The sequence below is a fragment of the Vicugna pacos genome, chromosome 5 (assembly GCF_048564905.1).
Source record: "Vicugna pacos chromosome 5, VicPac4, whole genome shotgun sequence".
In the NCBI taxonomy this organism is placed as follows: domain Eukaryota; kingdom Metazoa; phylum Chordata; class Mammalia; order Artiodactyla; family Camelidae; genus Vicugna; species Vicugna pacos.
In genome coordinates this window covers 58,005,453-58,025,758 of record NC_132991.1, presented here as the reverse complement: position 1 = coordinate 58,025,758, position 20,306 = coordinate 58,005,453, and the positions used below count along the sequence as shown (strand labels likewise).

At 36.9% G+C, this 20,306-nt stretch overlaps 2 protein-coding genes and 1 pseudogene across 2 annotated transcripts; all 3 read right to left on the bottom strand.

Annotated features, from left to right (window-relative positions):
* Positions 1–2,296: 2,296 nt before the first annotated feature.
* On the bottom strand, positions 2,297–7,010 carry ASNSD1 (asparagine synthetase domain containing 1). The gene is made up of 3 exons (XM_072961296.1): positions 5,547–7,010; positions 5,073–5,254; positions 2,297–2,645 (listed from the first exon to the last, which is right to left on the bottom strand). The coding sequence occupies exons 1-3, from the start codon at positions 7,008–7,010 to the stop codon at positions 2,369–2,371; spliced, it is 1,923 nt and encodes a 640-aa protein (XP_072817397.1). The 3' UTR covers positions 2,297–2,368.
* On the bottom strand, positions 6,739–10,937 carry ASDURF (ASNSD1 upstream open reading frame). The gene is made up of 4 exons (XM_006209990.4): positions 10,743–10,937; positions 8,915–8,968; positions 7,740–7,815; positions 6,739–7,102 (listed from the first exon to the last, which is right to left on the bottom strand). The coding sequence occupies exons 1-4, from the start codon at positions 10,830–10,832 to the stop codon at positions 7,032–7,034; spliced, it is 291 nt and encodes a 96-aa protein (XP_006210052.2). The 5' UTR covers positions 10,833–10,937; the 3' UTR covers positions 6,739–7,031.
* A 6,632-nt stretch (positions 10,938–17,569) lies between these two features.
* Positions 17,570–18,047, bottom strand: LOC102534922 (V-type proton ATPase subunit G 1 pseudogene; annotated as a pseudogene).
* Between the last annotated feature and the right edge of the window lie 2,259 nt (positions 18,048–20,306).

Here is a 20,306-nt window from a genome sequence, read left to right as displayed (position 1 = left end):
AAAGTGTGAAGTGGAGAGGGTGGAGTCAGCAAAGAAGACGAAGAGCAAGTGGTCAGGAGAGCAGGAGGAAAACCAAAATTGGTCACAGAAGCCAAGGTAAGTGTTTCATGAATAACGGCCAGCTTTATTGGATGTGGCTGCTAGGTCAAGGGAGATCTGAGCTTTTCCACTGAATTTTGCAACATGGAGTTTTTGGTGACTGGAGGCAGAATTTCTCTTACTCCAACCATGTCATTATTTTAGCTGCTGTGGTCGTAGTGAATAATAGTAATAATAGTAAATTTGTGATTGCTCTTCCTGGGCAAGAGATGTCAGAAAGTCACTGCCTTCTTTAAGAGATTTGCACATTTGTACTTATGAAGTAGGAACGATTTATGTAAATTCCTGTATCTAAAGGTTTTTTGTTCAGGTACCAGACGGTTTGTTCTGTGTCTCAACAAATCTTAGGAAAGATTGTTCCTTTGTTTAAGGATTAACATAGACCTTCATTCCAGAGTTTATGGGATTAAGTAGCAAGAAAGTTGTAAACAATCAGGCCCTCTGGGGACTGAAAAAAAACCCTACCAAAACCAAAAAACGAACAAAAAACACGAACACTTGCTGGAGCAGGTAAGCTGGAGTTTCCCTTCAGAGATTCAATTGATTAAATTATGCGTGTGAAGCTTATAGAATAGTGCCTGGTGTATTTTTACCATTGAACTGTATTGTTACTCAAAAATTATTATTAAATTCAACTCTAGGCTATGGGGCAAATCTTAGTGTATCTACTCCCAATATGAGCAACATCTGTTTAGTGCTCAGGACCATGTACACTCTTGCAGTTGTCTGCCTTCAGACAGAAGAATGAAAGTTATTTATGTAATATCTAAATCTGGTTTGAACATTGCATTTACCAGGGAATAAATTCAGGGCATGTGAAAGTCTCTGATATGTATCAGCCAGTATTCTGAAATTTCTTTCCCACTATGATTAAAAGAATCAAAGTATGTCCAGATCCAGAAAGGGTGTCAGCCCTGACTGGGGACAGATCCCAAACATGACCTTGGTATATGGTGGCCACAACTGAATAATGTGGGTGGATGTCAGGTTGGAGTGCAGTGAATAGGTGAAAAGGTGAAAAGGTGGAGAGGATGAGTGTGGATGAGAGGCAAAAGAATGTAAGCAGAGGAAGATAGAGGACCTGGGGTGTTCATTTTAAGTTGGTATAGACTACAGAACATTTTAAGTAATGCTATAGAGAAGAGGCTGGAGATACTAAAGAGATGGGTATAAGGTTTCTGAAAGGCAGGAAGGTCTGGGGTACAGAGAACAGGTGGATCCACACATTTTTCTTTTGAATGGGAAGAAGGGAGAGAAGGATGGGGGCACAAACAGATGTGTTAGAATTTCTGGTGTTGGAAAGGGTTGTAGTTCTTGGCTTGATGACTTGGAGTTCTCTGTGAAAAGCCTAGGTCATGAGCTGAGAATGGGGAAAAGAGGGAGATTAGAGATCTGTGGGACAGGAGAATGTTTAAAATAGTTTTTAAAAGTTCTCAGAGTGGGACAGTGAGCTGCCTCAGGAGATGAGCCACGTATTGCTCAGGAGTGTGAACCTCAAACTTAGCTTCTCTACACCTTAGTTCTCTCATCTGTCAAATAACAACAGTAACAAATTGAGTTATTTCTGGATGTAGATACCATGAAAAGAGTCAGTAAAAGCTGCTTTTCTTCTAGTGTTGCTGGTGGGACATTACTCCATGTAAGAGTTCAAAACAATGTTAATATCACAGTTTAAAATATCCATGTTGTAGAGATCATCATTGTAAGTGAAGCCAGCCAGAAAGGGAAAAGAAAAATGCCATGATATCACTTATATGTGGAATCTCAAAAAAAGAAAAAAGAAAAAGAAAAAGGACACAAAGGAATTACTTATTTATAACTCAGATGATTGATGTCTTGAGTATGTGTAAGCACATTTGACTGTCCTTTATGATTGGATTACTGCATTCTGTTGATTCTTATTTTGTGGTTGGCTTTATTCCTTTGATAAGTATGTAAGTTTAAAAAGCTAAGGCTCTAATCTGTTCTTAGAAACAATGAACAGTACATATAAACAGTTTTATCTCTCAATGAGTTGCTCTTCCTAGAATAAACAGGTTTACATGAGAAAAAAAATACTAGACTTTTCTATTAGAAAAAAATCCAGGTTGTTCTTTCAAGTATAGTCTCTCTTTCTCTGGAGTGTCGATTTGAATAAGTTGGTTGTGTTAAGCTACAAAGTTAAATAAAAATTCACATAATGAACTTTAAAGCCACATTATACAACAGAGCGTCTTTTTTTTTTTTTAAATCATCATTCAGTAAACGTTACACTGTGAAATATTACATTTTAATCTTTTTCAATAGAAAGGTTTTCTAAGGAACTGACTTGGAGCCTTCCACATTTATCAGATGCCTTTTCATTATTCTTTTCCATTTTTGCAATTCTGGATCCAAATTGCATGGCCCGTTTCGGCAGAACAGCAGAGGTTGTCAGACCAAGTTCCATTGCTGCAAGACGCAAAATTAGTTTTTCACCAATTCCACGGGGTAAAGTCAAGTCTGCCTTTTCCCAAATTGGTAGGGAATTTAGGAAGGAAACAACATTTTCATCCAGGAAAGGAAATCTAAAATAAAAAGTATAACCACTATTAAAAAAAATCAATCTGTTGTGATTATTTCTTTTGTATTTTATTTAATATGTTAAAATTCACAGTATAAATTAATTCTTGATGGCACTATTTTTCTAAATTAAAAAATTCTAGCTATTTACTCAATTTTACAGCTAAAGTTTAATCACATTAAAAAGTATTTCACAACACCTGATTAGTTTTAATACATATGCTAAAAGATAAAGAAATTCTCAAATTTTTTCACAAGATATCTTTGGGGATGCCCTGAAGACAGCATGGTCTTCAGTCAATTATTCAATCTGTGTGTGCTCTTTACATGTCAAAAGATACTGAATTTAGGGATGCAAAACCAATATAGAAGAGCTGTATTATCCTGAACTTGTGAAACATTCACTTACGGTAAAACTTTATGGCATCAAAATTGTTTAGTTACATTTAAATTGATTAAATGGTGACAAATAGGTATAACAGAACAAAATATTAGATCAAAAAAGATTAACTTTCTGCCTTTTTGGCTCCCCTAATTTCCTACCAAATTCTGTTCTTTTTTCATTTAAAATACTCTAATCCCTTCCCCTGCCCCACAATTCCTTAAAATGCAGTACAGTTACACTAGTGTTTCTATTTCCCTACATTTTATTCTAGCTTAACTAGAGAGAGCAAAAATGGCAAAGGCATTTTTTTATAAAAATGAATTAATTGTAAAAGCAAATTTAAAGAGAAGCTAATCAATAGATTACTGTTAATATGTATGCCCAAATCCATAAGTTGGTTTAGATCTAGCCCCTATAATGGTTTTTGTTAAATCACAATTCTGTATTAGCTGTATGTTTTAAACATTCTTCTGATCCATTTTTACCCAAGGGTATCATATGGAGGTCTTTAGAAATGTTATTGCTTTTACTGAATAAAATAAATTCCCTTTTCTCTGATCTAGCTGAAATAGTGGACTGAATTTCTCTTTCTCTCCCATACACATACACTCTTCAAAAGGAAAACATTTTACACACTCTGTATTGTGGCATTGTGTATTTCCTTATAATGAAATTTTGAAAATTATGACAGAATAATGACCTCGTAGTCAAAGTTTTACACATGGCAGAAATGGCAACACAGGAATGACAACCATGTAAAGGCAATCATGGTTCAGTGGGAGGCAGGAAAGACTGGAGTAGAGACAGGAACAGTGAAGTCTGCGAGCTGGTGCATGATGCTGTTCCCACTCCCACAAAGCTTATCTGGACTCCTTGTACTTGCATGCTTGCACCCTTGTAGTGAAACTACCACTTAATAAATTAACTGACTTGAACAAATTTCTGCTTTTTATAATTAAGTGACACATCTTTTATCCTTAGTGCTTTAAAAAACTGTATTCAAACACTTGTTTACTATCATCAGAAATAGGTTGTAGGTAAACATAAACTAAGGTTACAAAAGAATATATACATGAAAGTGCCTGATTTCTGAAATTTTTAGGTAATCTGCAACATGTGACAAAATTGTGTTTAAAAAACATATTACAGAGGGGAATTTAGGATTGAAACTACCGTTTAAATCAACGTGAATCTATACAGGCATACCTTGTTGTATTGTGCTTCACAGATACTGCCGTTTGTGTGTGTGTGCTCGTGCGTGTGTGTGGCAAGCTGCGTCGAGCAAGTCTATCAGTGGTGCCATTTTTCCAATATCATTTGCTCACTTTGAGTCTCTGTGTCACATTTTGGAAATTCTTGCAATATTCAAACTTTTTCAGTATTACCATATTTGTTATGGTGATATGTGATCAGTGATCTTAATGTTACCTCTGTGATTGCTTTTTTTTAAATTAAGATATATACATTTTTGGGGTACATAATGCTATTGCATACTTAATAGACTACAGTTTGGTGTAAACATGACTTTTGTACGCACAGGGAAACCAAAAACTTCATATGAGTTGGTTTACTGCAGTGGTCAGGGACTGAACCTGCAGCATCATACCCAGGAACGCCCGTACATGCAGAAATGACTCTAGAGGCGAGGCCAGGGTCTCTCACACTGGAGGAGAAAGCTTGGAGGAGGACTACGCCTTTACTGGGAGGGAAGCAAACATTTAAAACCAAACAAAGCCCTTTAAATACCTTCTCTCAGTATTTCACTATCTCAGTTTTACAGTCTTTCTCATTGCAGTCTTAAAAGCAATCACGTCATTATATCATCTATGAAAATTTCTGAAAAGCCATTTATTTCTTGGAGGATGAGTTCTGGCCCTTCCTCAGCTTTGCTTCTGACTGACTGACTGACTGACTGACTGAAATATAAAGCCAAGATATTGCTGCTACTGTTATTCATTTGAACGGTCTCCAGAAAAAGAGTAATCTAAAAACTCCTTTTACAGTTTTTACAAAATTACCCACTCACCCTCAGACAGATAACAGTTACCTTGCTTCTTTTCCATGATCACCAATAACTCTGTCATCACGACCAAGATTTCTAGAAGAAATTCGACCGAGTTCCATCGCAATTTCCTTATTCAGTCCTTCCAACCCGTGTGTCTGAACGCGGGCACGATGGCGAGAATAACCTGCGAGTTGCTCATCTGCACCAATTCCAGTAAGAACTACCTACAAAGGTTTAAAGAAATTCATATAATAGTGTTACCTACTGTACAGTCAGGAAAGCAACTAAGATAAAGGCAAAGCTTAAAAAAATCATAATCCCAAAGATAACATTTTCAGAGAAAAACCACAATGCAAAGCCATAAAATAAAAAAATGCCCAGTTTTTAAAAAGTTATATATATTGTGCTATAGTTTAAGTGCAACTGAAACACGCTATAGTCTTGCAACTTAAATGCTAAAAGATTTAAGCGTCAAAATTCGGTCTCAGAAGTGGTGAGCCCAGTGCTGTGTCCTACCTTGGCAGTGCTCTGGTATGGTTTTGCTTCATCCTGGGTCACTAACCAACCGGCTCCTCTAGAAGCAAACCAGACTGCACAGCCAATGCTATCATCCAGCACCGTATCCAGGGGCTGAACTAGGTGGGATATTCGAGTTCTCCTCAATTTTTGAAGTTCTTCCAGAGAAACATTAATTTCGACAAAATTCCAAGTCCGGGAAGGACTGGCAGCTTGTAGTTCCTTTAGCCCTGCTCTTCCTGTGATTCGATCTGGTACATTGAATTGTTCACCGGGACTAGCAGCAGAAGCAGCAGTGACATTTTCAGAGCATTCTTCAGAAGGTATTTCACAATGATCTTTCTGTCTTCTCCCTTTTTTGTTGAAACTAGTTGGTGTGGTCTTTTCTTTAGTCATGAAGGCCACATTAAGAAGATCAATTGGCTCATCGAAAGGAATATGACGGTCAGCGAGGGCTGCAATAACCATGGAGTCTACACCCCCAGAAAACAGGATCGCAACATTTGCTTTCCTCTCACTAGTTTTCAAAACTTCACTTGATGTCAGGTTTTCGTCTCTGGGTAAACACAAGACACGTCTACTGACTGCAACAGTCAGGACATCAATGAACTGCTGAACTACTTTCTTCATGCATCCATTGGTAAGAAAGACCTGAAGGGTCTCTCTTGTTGGTGGGATGCTAGAAATGCTACTGCAATGGGTCCCAAGTGGGGCTTGTGGCAACATCGTATTTAAAGGAATGACAGGTTCTTTAAGATAAAGTTTGGCTTCATTTGCTACCACCGATACAAATGTTGGCAAGTCTGCTGAAATATGAGTCAGACTATTGACACATTCTTTGATAACATTCTCCTTAGAGTTATGTTTCCAAGGATACAATTTTAAGACAACAGATTTGGAAATGGAAGTAGACTTGAGATCAATTCTGAAAATTCCAGATGCTGGAACTTCTTGCCACTGATTGGCCACTCCAGATGTTTGGGAACCAACTGAAGAGAGGCAGAAACTCTTGCCCAAATTACCAAAATGCCAAAGCAAGCTACGACGACCAAAAAAATCCCTACCAAACCATAAAGAATGTCTAGATGCTTGATAATATATAAAAGACCAAGGACCTTGGACTTCTGACAAGAGTGACAAAATATCAGATTCATTCTCACAAGAGGAAAGATAATTAAACATTATTTGAGTATCATTTTCTTCAGCTTCAACTTTTATTCCACTAAAGACTTCTCCATTCCAGAGGAATACATTGCCTCTTTCATCTTCCACAGGCTGGGCAGTCAACACACCTCTTAAGTGAAGGACATGACCAGAAAATAAACACTCGTAGTTAACATTAGACTTTAACAGCTGTTTACTGCTATTGGGGCCTCGACGTTTAAGATTACACAGTAAATCTTCTTTCAAATCTTCACCAAAATGCTCAACAGAAAAGCTTACAGCACAACAAATGCCACACATGGTGATGTGAAATCAAGTTGACTATTTCTTGACTTTGGTTTTTTCTGAGTTTTCTATTTCTTGGTATTCTTTTCTCAGCTCATCCAGTATATCTGTGGGGGAGGGGAGAAGAAATATTGAGTGAAATAAAAATTCTTGGACCTTTACCTAGTAATTCATAAGGCAAAACAAGCTATTTACTAAGATCACACCATTTGAGTACATGCACTGTGTTAGTTCAAACAATAATTTACAACAGGCTTCTAATGAAGAATGTTTATCTTTTAGAAACCAGCTTCTGTTCGTTAAATGCTTAGTTTGACTCAGGCACTGAACTACGCACTTTATAAATATGTACCATTTTATTTAAACCCTACAAGACTTGTTGGCTCAATGTGCTTCACTCAAAATCACAAAGGTAGAAAGTGGTAGAACAGTATTTCATACTTAGATCTGTCTAAAACTCGAAAGCTTATGTTAATAATTATTGCTTTCTAACATATCTCATTAAAAATTTTTTCCCTGTATACTCATCTTTGGAAGGCTAACTTGAGGAAAACCAAAGCACTGCATTAATTTTATTAATAGGTATAACACCATCCAATCTTCAGATATATATATGTGTGTGTGTATATATATATTTAAACATTCAGATATAGACAGTATAATTTAGACTCTACCATGAATTTCTACAGAAAGACCACAAAAGAATTTCTGTGCATTACCATATAATATACCAAAAAAACTTACTTTTGCTTTCAGAAAGCATTTCTGTTCGGTCTGCAAGAAAGAATATGTTGCTGTTCTGTTGCTGCCTATATACTTTCTGCAAAACATAATTTAGGCTAATATCATGATTTGATCTAAAAAGCAGATGTCAAAACTGAACCCTATTCTTGAACTTCGGTAACATACATTTAGAACAGTACCTTAGCAAATACAGATAAACAAACAAAAGTCACCCATTATCCTACTGTCTAGAAGCTGCTACTGCTAACACTGAAGTAAAACTCTTTTTCTCTGCATATACTATACCACTTTTCTTTAATAATATTAGTTTATTTGGTCAGTACTCAAGTTTAGACACTTAGGGTGTTGCCAACTTTTCACTATTATAAATCAATGTGATGAAGGCTTTGTAACTAAATTTTTGTGCACTCTCATGATTCTCTCCTAAGTATCAATTCCTATAAATAGAACTGTTGGGTCAAAGAGTCATAGTTTTAAAGCTTTGATGCTTTCTGCCAATTTTCCCTCTAGAAAGTCTGTATCAGTCGTATCTTCAATATTCCATGAAAGACAATATCAGAAATGTCTAACCTGTCAGTTATCAAAGTACTCTTTAAAAAGCTTTAAAGGGCTCAAATCATTTCTTCCTTAACTTTAAAATGTCATTTTTGGCAGTATAATAACACACGAAGCAGTAGCTTACTTGTTTATGAATACATTAATGGAAATGGCATTAAATGACCAGGTTAATGATTTGGATGCTTGATGTAAAAAAATGTGGAGGGGGAGAAGCATTTGTCTTTTTTGTTTTTTCAACTATTATACACATTCACTTAAAGGAATAGCTTCCTGCCTTCTCAATACATTTAAAGTTAATTTATTTCAAAAGAAAACACCGAATTCAGGTATAAAATAAATACCATTAGTAGTCATTTGGTACAAAGGTAATGTCAGTTGCATATGATCGGGAAAAGGTATTAACTATGATTTTTATATAGATATTTGTATATAATAAATATATAAAATCTTGGACACTTTTTGCTTTTTGCAACTTAACTAAGAAGATGTTGTAATCTTGCAAATTTTGACATAAATGTAATATAAATTTATATGTAGTTCTTGTAACTTTTTTGTATAGTTAATAAGATATAATCAAACCCTTTGGCATAGTATTCAAAATAACTCTAATAACTCACCCTGTTCTTCTTCAGGTTAGAAAGTTCATCCACGACAACTTTTTGTTCTTTAATCTGTTGAAATAAAGAAAACTTTCTCAAATCAAAGGTTATCAAAGTATGCTCAATGAGGGACCTTTAAAATTAAAGAGCTGGGATAAGGGGTGATAATGTACTGACTGTCCGAATGGGCAGTCTGTGAATACATAGATTCTTTTCAACAGCAGTCTGTGGGGGGTGCAGGTGGAGGAAATTTGGAGGAAGAAACAGTGATTGCACTTTTTACGTGTCAGATGGCCCACTGAACCCAGATAGGGAGTTGGTGTTGGTAATCAGTATACATATTCATGCAAGAGCTATAGTTACTAAATAACATTTTTACCTTTTACTTAAAATAGACAATATCAAAAAAAAGACAATATGCACCAAACGTAATACCAATTTTTCAATGATTTAAGTTATATTTTAGCTTTTTTAAAATAGTAAATGGAATGAGGAGTGGGCTAGTCCCCCCACTTCTCATCCCCACCAGGTACTTTTCATGATTTAACTAAATGGTGCAGCCAGACATTCAGAACAAGCAAGTAGTACTAAATGCTCTATCTGGAGCAGTGTGACCTATCACTTTCCATCTTTGCTTTATTCCTCTTTGTATCTCAAAGGCTAGCACACGGCTGACACTGTGGAACTAGGTCTTACTTTTTATTAATAGGAGCTGTGGCAATTAAGTGGAAATTACGTTTCTTTGAAACTCTTTTCAGTAAAGGTAGTTATCTTGTGAACATGATTGATTACAGTATTACTACTGGCTCTAAAAGCAGATAAAAATCTTTGTTCTACCTCTCACAGGGATCTGTCATATATCAGCATAAGTCACCTGCTATGGTAGTAACTAGAGTGGGCTGTATGGTTTGAAAATTCACTTTGTACAGATATGTACCCTTCCATCTCTCCAACTGACAGTGTAGTATCTGACTAGACTGAGTTGAATTCCAAGACTGAATTTGTACAACTTTCTTGAGACTTGTTATTCATCAGAGCTTTCCCATTCATTTTATGAATGGCAGACACACAGGTCAGTTTAGTTCTTCAGACAAGGACACTGTGACAGAGGGACCACGGACATACCCAACATGCCACTGTTAATTTGGGACAGAACCAAAGTAGCATTTAGGGCACCTACTACTTGAAAAGGCTATAGCCATCTTCATCTTCAATATATTTTAAAGGTTTTGTCTACTTATGTCGATTAAGATTTATATTGATTCTCTTCTCTTTTGGGGGTGGATGTGGTGGGGAGTAGAACAGTGATAGATACGTGTTTTAGGATCATTGCTCCGGCTATAGCGAAGAATAGAAAGGAAGAAGGTAACAATGGATGAGGAGAGACCAGTTAGGAAATCTCTGAAGCGTTCCTGATGGTAGATAAACAAAAGTGGCTGGCTGTGGAAGTTAAGAGTGTATACGGAGATAAAAGGACATATTTGAAATACGGTTCAAAAGTAAAACTCATAAGACTTCGTGATGGACATAAAGGTTGGCTCCCAGGTTACTGGCATGGACAACTGAATGGATGATGGTGACATTTTCTGAGATGGAGAATACTTGCAGCAGATCTAGGGTAAGCGATATTTCTAAAAGTGAAAAGCAAAAACAAAAACAAAAACCCAACCAAACCTCCGCCCCACTGCCACCTGGGTCTAATCTCGGGGCAAATTTCAGGTCTCTAACTGGAGCTGTCAAAGCAGCCGGGCAAGGCCGAGACCGGACCGCGCGCCCGCTTGGATCTTCGCGGACGAGCAGCGCCCTGTTCCGAGCCTGGGGCCTTGTCACCTCGTCCCACACTCACCTTGCTGCTAAGATCTTCCTTGTGCGGGGTCGAGATGTCGGCAGGGACCAGCCCGGCACCGTCCTCGGGTCGCCCACCCCGGCTGGGCATCTCCACGGAGCACCAGAAACCCAGGACGTGAAAAGCGCCCCAGCAGCTCTTGCCCTCAGCCTCAGCGCGGGCGCGCTCCCAGGGTCTCCACCCCTTCCGTGAGCCCCACCAATGGCGTCTGCGCGCTCCCTGGAACGCCTGCGCAGTCCGGGTCGGGCCCGGGAGCAGTTGCGCGCGTGCGCACTGATGCTTAGGGACTCACGTCGTGAGCAGAGCCTGGCTGTGGAGTCTGAGAGGTTCCCCAACCGTCCCCTAGCGGAGGCGATGTTGAAACGCTCTTGTGGTTTCGTCAACCCGCTGGCATCCCATAGTCTGTGAGTTATATGCGCCTCCCAGTGGTAAATATAAAGAATAGAAGCACTACCGCTTAATATTTATTATCTACGCAAGAATATGAAGCTTGGCACAGATTTAAGATACATTGTTGGCAATGGAACTGTACAGACTCGGTAAGGTTTTTGTTAACTGCTTATTAGAGTTAAAAAATAAATTCAGGATTCCCAGTTAAATATGAACTTAAGATAAATGAATAATTTTTTAGTATAAATGTGTCCCGTGTAATATTTGCAATACCACACTCCTCTGAGAAAAATTATCCAAAACTTGAAGGTAGACAAGAGATTAACAGATGTTCTTTCATAGTTTTTCGGGGCTTGATTGTTTTTTATTGACTGAACTGTTTTAGAATTCTGTAGGGGCAGAGGTTAACTTGTGAAAATTGGCAGAGATGCAAATAATTTCTATCTGGTGGGCCAGATAACCCTATAGGTTGTGACATTAATCAGTTTTGCATCTAACTCTGCAATCCTAACATTTCTGTATTAATATATGTCTAGTTCCTCATAAACTCTTTGAATTAGTTTTAATATCTTACTTGTTCCCTCATTAGTTAATGAGTTGAATAAAACTTTGAATATGTTCATTTTATATTTGCACAAGAGACATGATTTTCTGTTTTTGAAATCCAAAGTGGTTATAGAACTAAGGTTACTGTCTATTTTTCCTTTTTACTGATTAAAATAGTTTTTGTTTCTGTTTTGTGCATGGCTAAGTTATTCCACATTGATAGCAATGATTGGGAATTTGGTTTTATGGTCTAGCTGTTCGGTGATGGTTGGATACTGGAGATCTAGTCTGTTGGATAATGGAGACCTAGTCTCTATTAGAAATGAGATGACAAACAATCCAGTTTTTTAGTCTTTTCCTTTTTCCTTTATGAGCTCAAATTGATTAAGAATTTTGTGCCCACTGGAACGGAGAGCAGCTTTTTGAGGTCTGGACTGGTGAGTTTTTGTGTTTCTGATTGTACATTCAACCTGGGATTGAGGTTGTATAACTGAAGTTATAAGCTCTCTGTGTGTCTTCATCCATAATTTATAACAGCCTTTATATCTTGCTAAGTAAATGTAAAATGTTTTCATACTCTGGAGGGTTTTAATAAATTCCACTGTAATGTCTCTTAAAGGAGCTCTGTTTTGATTGTTCTATGAACATATGCATGCACTTGCATAAATACCCAAATTTACAAAAAAGCCCAGAATTTCTAATATATTAAATGTGCTAACCTTAAGAAGTGAAGTTCTTCTTACAAAAACTGCTAGATTAGAAGTATTTGAAGAATCCAAATGTATATATTTAAGAGTCTTTGAAGAAATCAAGCTGGATTAATCATTTTGGTTTAAAAAAAAAGGCAATGATATGCCTTTTCTTTGAGTTTTCAATGTTAAGTAAAATACACGTACATTTTTAATGACATTCTGATTTGTTTTATCATGAAGAGATTAGCTAATCTGAATTTCCTAATTATTCGTTCTTATATTGATTTACTCATGATGTAAGGTAGCATTATTGCCAGAGACTTTGTTTATGAAAAATGTTAACATGTGTTCACTAAAATGAGTAATTTAGGCATACTTTTTTATTTTATATCAACAGTAATTATGTTTTGTGCTATGTAAGTTTAAAGATAATTGCAACATTTTAGGTAATTTAAAACCCTAAGATAGCATTAAATTGAATTAATGAATGATTAATCATTAGATAGCTAAATTATTTATTTTAAAAGTTGAATATTGCAACATTGATTTAAAAACATAGTTTTAAGTTTATATACTTTGCTTCTCACCTTTATATGCCATAGAATGGCTGTCCTCTTGGGCCATGTTAATGTACATGCTCATTTTTGCCACTTTGAGAAGGTGTAAAAGAAATGTGTGGCTGTAGACAGTTGTGTTGTGTGCAGTTATGAACTTTGTTCACATGCTAAAAAGCTTACATATAACAGTTCTCAATAATCTACCTCCACTTTTCTTTATAAAATAGAAGTTATTAAATTGGTTAAAAGTTGTAATTAATATGGGTGGCTAAGACCACATTAAGGGTAGGAGTAATAGAGAATGCAAGATAATGAAATGAATCTTGTTTTGCGAAGGATAAAGAGTTTAGTTCTAAAGTGTCCCTTTGTTCAGAATATGGAAGAGCACAATGAAAGACAAAACTTGAGGAAGTATAGCAAGTTGGAGAAGGTTTGATGAAAGTGGATTTTATTTGCCTTGGTTTGTAATACCTGGCCCTGAAAAGAAACTATGAAATATGTTAAAATTTTGACAGTACATTCAGATTTGAAGTCTTATTCACCAGATAATTATTTTTGAATCACTAGATAATTATTTTTTGAAAACATAACTTCCAAATATTATATTATTTAAAAACTAAAATTTGGCATTCTCTTAACACACCTCCTGGCTCCATTCCCCCAAACCTCTAGAGTTCACTGCAGTTGATCTGGTAGGAACCTAATAGGAACACACCCCTCCTGACACATGGGATGTCATTTTAATTAGTGTTTGGAGGTGATGGTGAGGCTTACCTGTAAAGCTAAAGAGACTGAGCTTCCCAGTCTATTTGTCTTTTTGGCACCTCACCTTCTGTGGCAGTGTCTGGCCTAGTGGGAGCTCTGTTTAATTTCTGGATTGACTCTCACCCACCATTGTTTCTGTACTGAGTGGCCAGAAACACTGCTGATTTGTCTACAGATGTTCATCTCCCTATGGGGTGGATTGGGGATGGGTTGTTTCTTATGGCTCTGTCTGGTTCTGATGTTTCTCGTTACTTACAGAGGCCACCCAAGATGACATAATACTAAACAATATGGTGATAGTCATATTAATGGGGTGATGAAATGTTTTCAAAGTTCTTTCACATTTTGTCTTATTTTTTCATTTATCCCCAGTTGCTTCTGTCTTCTCCCTCAGCTGCTGTAACTCCTGTGTTGCTTGAAGTCACACTTTAGGGTTACTTGGCATCATTTGTCTTACCTGATTGGTTTAGGGCTGCCTGTCTGGAGCCCACAGTACAACTAGGCTGTTCTTCCTTCTTTCATGGGGCTTTCACTTAAGTCCGTTGCTGTTGTGTCCCTTCCTTATAGGTTAATTTCATATTTATGAATGATATGTATACTCTTCCTCTGATGCTACATTCTTAATATATTTCACTGGGTTTAGTAATACATAGTTCAATATTGAGTATTTTATAAAAGTGATGTGTATTATTAGCTTGACTTCCAAGGTTTTGAATAAATAATACCCCCAAAACAGTTTTTCCTTGCTTTCTCAGTATAATAGAACACAGATTTAAGATATGTGGGGACACTTGTGGTTGTCACAATATTTGGATGGTCCTGTTAACTCTGATAGTGTAGAACTAACTGGGAGCTAAGTGAAAGGAGACAGACTGAGCCACAGACCCCAAGAAGCCTGGACTAGCCGGCCAAAGGGCAGTCTCAGCCAGCAGACGGCACCAGGAATGTGTGGGTAAGAACATGGACGGGCTCTAGACCAAATAGCAAGGAGGCGAAATCAAGGGAGCGGTAATATTGCCATCTTAGTAGGTGATTTGCATCAGGAATTCTGTCAGGAACTGATGGGACCTGAGATACTGGACTAGATTTTGGGCTCTAGGATCTGAAAAGGGGGCTACTGGGTCTTTATCACACAGTCATTGACGGGAAGTGCAGGGACTTAATCCTAATAAGGAAATGAGCTCATCATGCTGGTCTTGGTCCCTCAAGGCAAATAGCTGAGTCTCCCTCCAAACACTGGTCTGGAGATGAGCAAACCTTTACTACCTCAGGGAAGATTGGTTCTGAAGCTTTGCTTCAGCTGTGGAATGTGGAGATCAGGTGCTCCTGGATCCTACAGACATGACTTTGGGGCTCTTCAGCAGGGTGGGGACTCAGGGCCCTGCAAGTGAGTGCCTCTTTAAATTTTCCAGCCTAGGTACCCCATATACCAGACCCTAGTCTCAGCCCCACTCTTATACCAGCTGGATTTGAAGGCTTCGTTATTGGTGGGTCTATCTTACAATGGAGCACTCAGTGTGGCTTGTGAATGACACCAGTGAAAGTTACTTCTTACGCTGCCCTGTCTAGTGTATCTTTACATACCTGACAGCTGTGTAAAATGTTGATCAAAATTAGCTGCTTCTGTAACGTCTGCCAGGCAGGTGCCATGGTCCACCTACTTTCCCAAAGACTGAGGACATGTTTAAAAAGTTTTGGTCTACATTATCAAGGAAGGAAAATTAAACATAACCGTCTCTGTGAGTTAGATTGCAGTAAATGACTGAGTCACAGTTATGAAATATTTAATTTCTGAAAAGTTGCCAATAGTGATTAGGCATTTACTGTTACCAAATTTGCATTTCCATGGTTTTATAACATATGGGACTGTGTCCAGATGAGTGAATCAACAAAAACAAAATCTAAAGGATATGTGGCTGTACTTCTCGATGACTTTATGGTGGCATTGAGTGTGCAGGGAAGGCTGAGATTAAATTCTGAATGATCAAACCCATACCTATTGCTGGTTGAATGTCATCAGTGTAGGTGGCTGCCACTATGGTTGAATTTGTGTGGTTGAGGCCTCTTGAAAGAAGAGGCACGAATGGCTTTTGCAGAAGAAAGAATGTTTGTATACATCAACAACCGAGAGAGGAAGTGAAAGAGTAGGCGGGATGTTGGACAGCTAGAACTCTTGGGAGATTATTTTGTTAAAAACCTGGAAATTATGATTATACCACTGGTACTAATATTTGAAATAATTGTGATTTTACTTAGAGTCAGGGAAATGAAAACAAAACATAACTAGATAGAGAGTTCTCCACGAATATAAACCTGTAATTGGGTTTTCTTCTTCAAGGTACATAGTTTAATTAAAATGTTTACTTGAATGATTTAAATAAACTTTTATCCAGGCATAAACATTTCTATCATGAGACTACAAACTGAATCTGTTTTTCCATTTATTCTGTTAAGGAATTATTTTATTCATAACTTTTATTTTTAATATAAAATATTTTATGAATTTTCTAAGCATAGTAAATAAAATATTATATCCCTTGTGATACTTGAAGAATGTTACATATTAAGGGAAGAACCAGAAAGGAACTGGTGGGAAAAAGGTGTCATTACTGGGAACTAAATACACCTGAAACCAGCTATCTGAAGCTGGTGTGATATTTTATAGCCTTTTATTAGAGTGATAAGCTCTGTTTCTTTTTTTCCCTCTTGCTCTTTTTTTTTTAAATTGAGGTATAATTGACTTACAGTATTATATTAGTTTCAGGTGTATAAAATAGTGATTTGATATTTTCATATATTGCAAAATGATCACCATGATAAGTTGAGTTACCATCTGTCACCATACAAAGTTATTACAGTATTATTGACTACATTTCTGTGCTGTACATTACATCCCCATGACTATTTTATAATTGAAAGTTTGTACCTCTTAATCTCTCTACTTATTTCCTGCATCTCCACCCCACACCCCCTTGTATCTGTGAGTCTGCTGCTGTTTTGTTATGTTTGTTTTGTGATTTAGATTTCATATATAAATGAGATTATACAGTATTTGTCTTTCTCTATCTGATTTATTTCACTTAGCATAATACCCTCTGGGTCCATCCAGTGTTGCAAATGGCAAGATTTCATTCTTTTTTATGGCTAAGTAGTATTCCATTATACATATATCTACCACATCTTCTTTATTCATTCTTCTATTGATGGACATTTAGGTTACTTCCATATCTTGGCTGTTGTAAATAATGCTGCAATCAACATAGGAGTGCATACATTTTTTTGAATTAGTGTTTTTGTTTTCTTTGGGAAAATACCCAGAAGTAGAATAGCTGAATTGTATGGTAGTTCTGTTTCTAATTTTTTTTTTTTTTTGGAGAGGAAAGTGTATGACAGTCTTTACTTTTAAATGAGTATCAGTACACCAAGTAATAACACGTGACAAGTTCTTGAATTCTATCATCTAGTAATTTTGATTAAGAGACACTGAAAGCAGCCCGAACAATTATACTAGTACTCATTGTTCTAACCCTTAGCCAGAAAGGACTATTTTAAGGCTGGCTGCTGATTCATGTAGATTACAAGTAACTATTTACTACTTTTTCATGGATAAAGCCCCTGACCTTCAAGAAAGCTTTAGGGAAAAAAAAATTTTAATCCCTTTCTTTCTTAAGAAAAAAAAAAGTTTAACTATATCTAAGAAAGAAAAATTCAGTATTGATATATATGCTGCTTGAGCAAAAAGGCATAAGAAAACAACGTATATGCATTAAATTGCTAAGAAATATGAGGTAAAAAGATAAAAATCTTTGGATAAGCTCCAAGTTTGTATGAAGAAGCTAGATCTGCTATTCTGCAAAAAGTGAAGGAACCTACTATGTAATATACAGAAATAATTTAATGCCTTTTCACAAGAATATAACTCAAGCCCTGCTAAAGCTTTCCATTCCATGAAGGCATCTAAAACGCCAGCCATGGAACGGGCACGTCTTCCTTCCTCCCCTATCCATTTATGCGGTAGTTTTCGTGGATTTCGGGCCGGATGTCACAGACAAAGGCCAAGAGTTTATCCAAGACTTCATCCCTGTTCTGCCGGAAGTAGGTCTGGAGGATGGTCATCTTCTCCTGAGTGTCCTTCTCCACCTCAGTGCTGCAGCTGCCGTGGGATCCCAGAGCCGCAGCCTCCTTGGCCTTGAACTCCTTCTCCCTCTGTAGGCGGTACTGTTCAATTTCAGCCTGGGCTGCTGCTTTGGCCTGCTTCAGCCTCCGGTTCTTTCGCTTGCGGGCCTCCGACACCTCCTCGGCGGCCCGCTTCTCGGCCTGGGCAGCTGCTGGATGCCCTGCGACTGACTAGCCATGGCGGCAGCTCTGTTTCTAATTTTTTGAGCAATCTCCATGCTGTTTTTTATAGTGGCTGTACCAATTTAATTCCCATGAACAGTGCATGAAGATTCTCTTTGTATTCTTGCCAACATTTGTTATTTGTTGTCTTTTTGATAAGAACCATTCTGACAGATATGAAGTGGTATCTCATTGTGGTTTTGATTTGCATTTCCTTGATGATTAGTGACAGTGAGAATCTTTTCATGTGTCCATGTGTCTGTCAGCCATCTGTGTATCTTCTTTGGAAAAATGTCTGTTCAGATCCTCTGCCTGTTTTTCAGTCAGCTTGTTTGCTTGTTTTGTTTTGTTTTTTGATATTGAGTTGTATGTGTCCTTTGCATATTTTGGATATTAGTCATTTATCAGACATATTGTTTTGATATATCCTCTCCCATTCAGTAGGCTACTTTTTTGTTTTGTTGATGGTTTCCTTCACTGTGAAGAAGCTTTTCTATTTTATTAGGTCCTATTCGTTTATTTTTGCTTTTGTTTCCCTTGCCTGAGGAGACAGATCCAAAAAAATATTGCTAAGCCCGTAGTGTCTATGTTTTCTTCTAGGAGTTTTATAGTTTCAAGTGTTACATTTAAGCCTTTAATCCATTTTGAGGTTTTACTGGTTTTGTGTTTTTTGTGGTTTTTTTCGGTATGTTGTATGAGAAAGTAATCCAGTTTGGTTCTTTTGCATGTAGCTCTCCAGCTTTCCCAGCAGGATTTACTGAAGCTCTGCTTCTGAACTCTACAGTATCTCAGATTTTTTTCTTTACTCTTTATGCCTAGCTGTTTTTATCCTAAAATTTAAATTTTTGATCAAAGGGCCTTATGAAATTTACATAGTCCCTATTGATAAAGTAAATAAAATGCATCTGCAGCAACAAAAATTTCATAACATTCCATTGTTTCCTCCTCCGTGTAATTAGGAAATTATTCTACACCCCAGGAAAAGTAAATTCTATTCTAAAAAAATGTGAAATCCTAACTTCTAAATCTGAGATAGTTCTAATTCACTGTGTTACCTTGAGCAAATTTCAAGAGTGCTATGCCTCAGTTATTATCTGCAGAATAAGGGTAATAATAAGTACCTGCATTAGAAGAATATGATGATGCTCCCTAAAGGATTACTTCAACACAGCTAGGATAAAAAGAAGAAACATAAACTGACATTGAAACTCCCTTGGATATGAAATACTCAAACAGAAGTTATTAGTAAAGTTTCCAGGAATCAGAGTTTTAAAAACTTTTCTATAACTGGAGACCCAGTTCATCTCTAAGGACACTGGCTTACATGTCTCCCAGAAAAACAATTTTTATAACATGTCTATAATATAATATATTTAATATAATATATAATATATGTCAAGCATTCCAATTGATTATTGGTAGTATAAAGAAATATGATTGATTTAGAGATTGATCTCATGTCTTATAACCTTACTAAACTCACTTATTAGTTCTAGTAACTTTTTTGTAAATATTTCAAGCTTTTCTATGCAGAAAATTATTTGTCTTTGAATAGGCAGTTCTTCTGTCCCTCCTTCCCCTTCACTCCTCCCTTCCTCCCCTCCTCCTTTTTTACCTTTCTCTCTTTTCCTCTCTTTCTTTCTCTCAGTTTGTGAGGATTACAGATGACATATGGAAATGTGTGCTGTAGTAATATCTGCCTATTCTTGGTGACTGATGGTGTAGAAACATTATTATAATCTCCTATCCCCACATCACTTTGAAAAGAGACATAAATCAGAAGTAGAAATTTTCCTTTAGGAGAAGGATTAACCATAGTTAAACTAGGAAGCAATCCCATGGACCTTTAGTTTATCCAGTGCAAAAAAGTTGTCTCTGCTCTGAAATATTTACAGGAACATCTGGATTACAAAACTTGTCACTGGACTATTTGTGACTACAATCATAAATCTTCACTCATTTTACTACATTTGCATTTGACTACACTCTGATCTTCTGGGTTTCACTCTCCCTAAGCTTCCTGACACTCTAGTCTGTTGTTATGATGAATTAGCTTGATTGCTTTCTGAATGTTAAACTGGTCTTATATTCCTGGGATAAACTCCACTTGGTTATGATGTATTTTAATGGTTTTTTTTTTCCAGACTCAATTTGCTAGTATTTTGTTGAGAATTTTTGCATCTGGCCTCATGAGAACTGCTGGACTGCAGCTTTATTTTGTTGCAGTGTATTTTTTTTTTCTTCTGATTTTGGCATCAGGGTAATGCTCTCCTCAG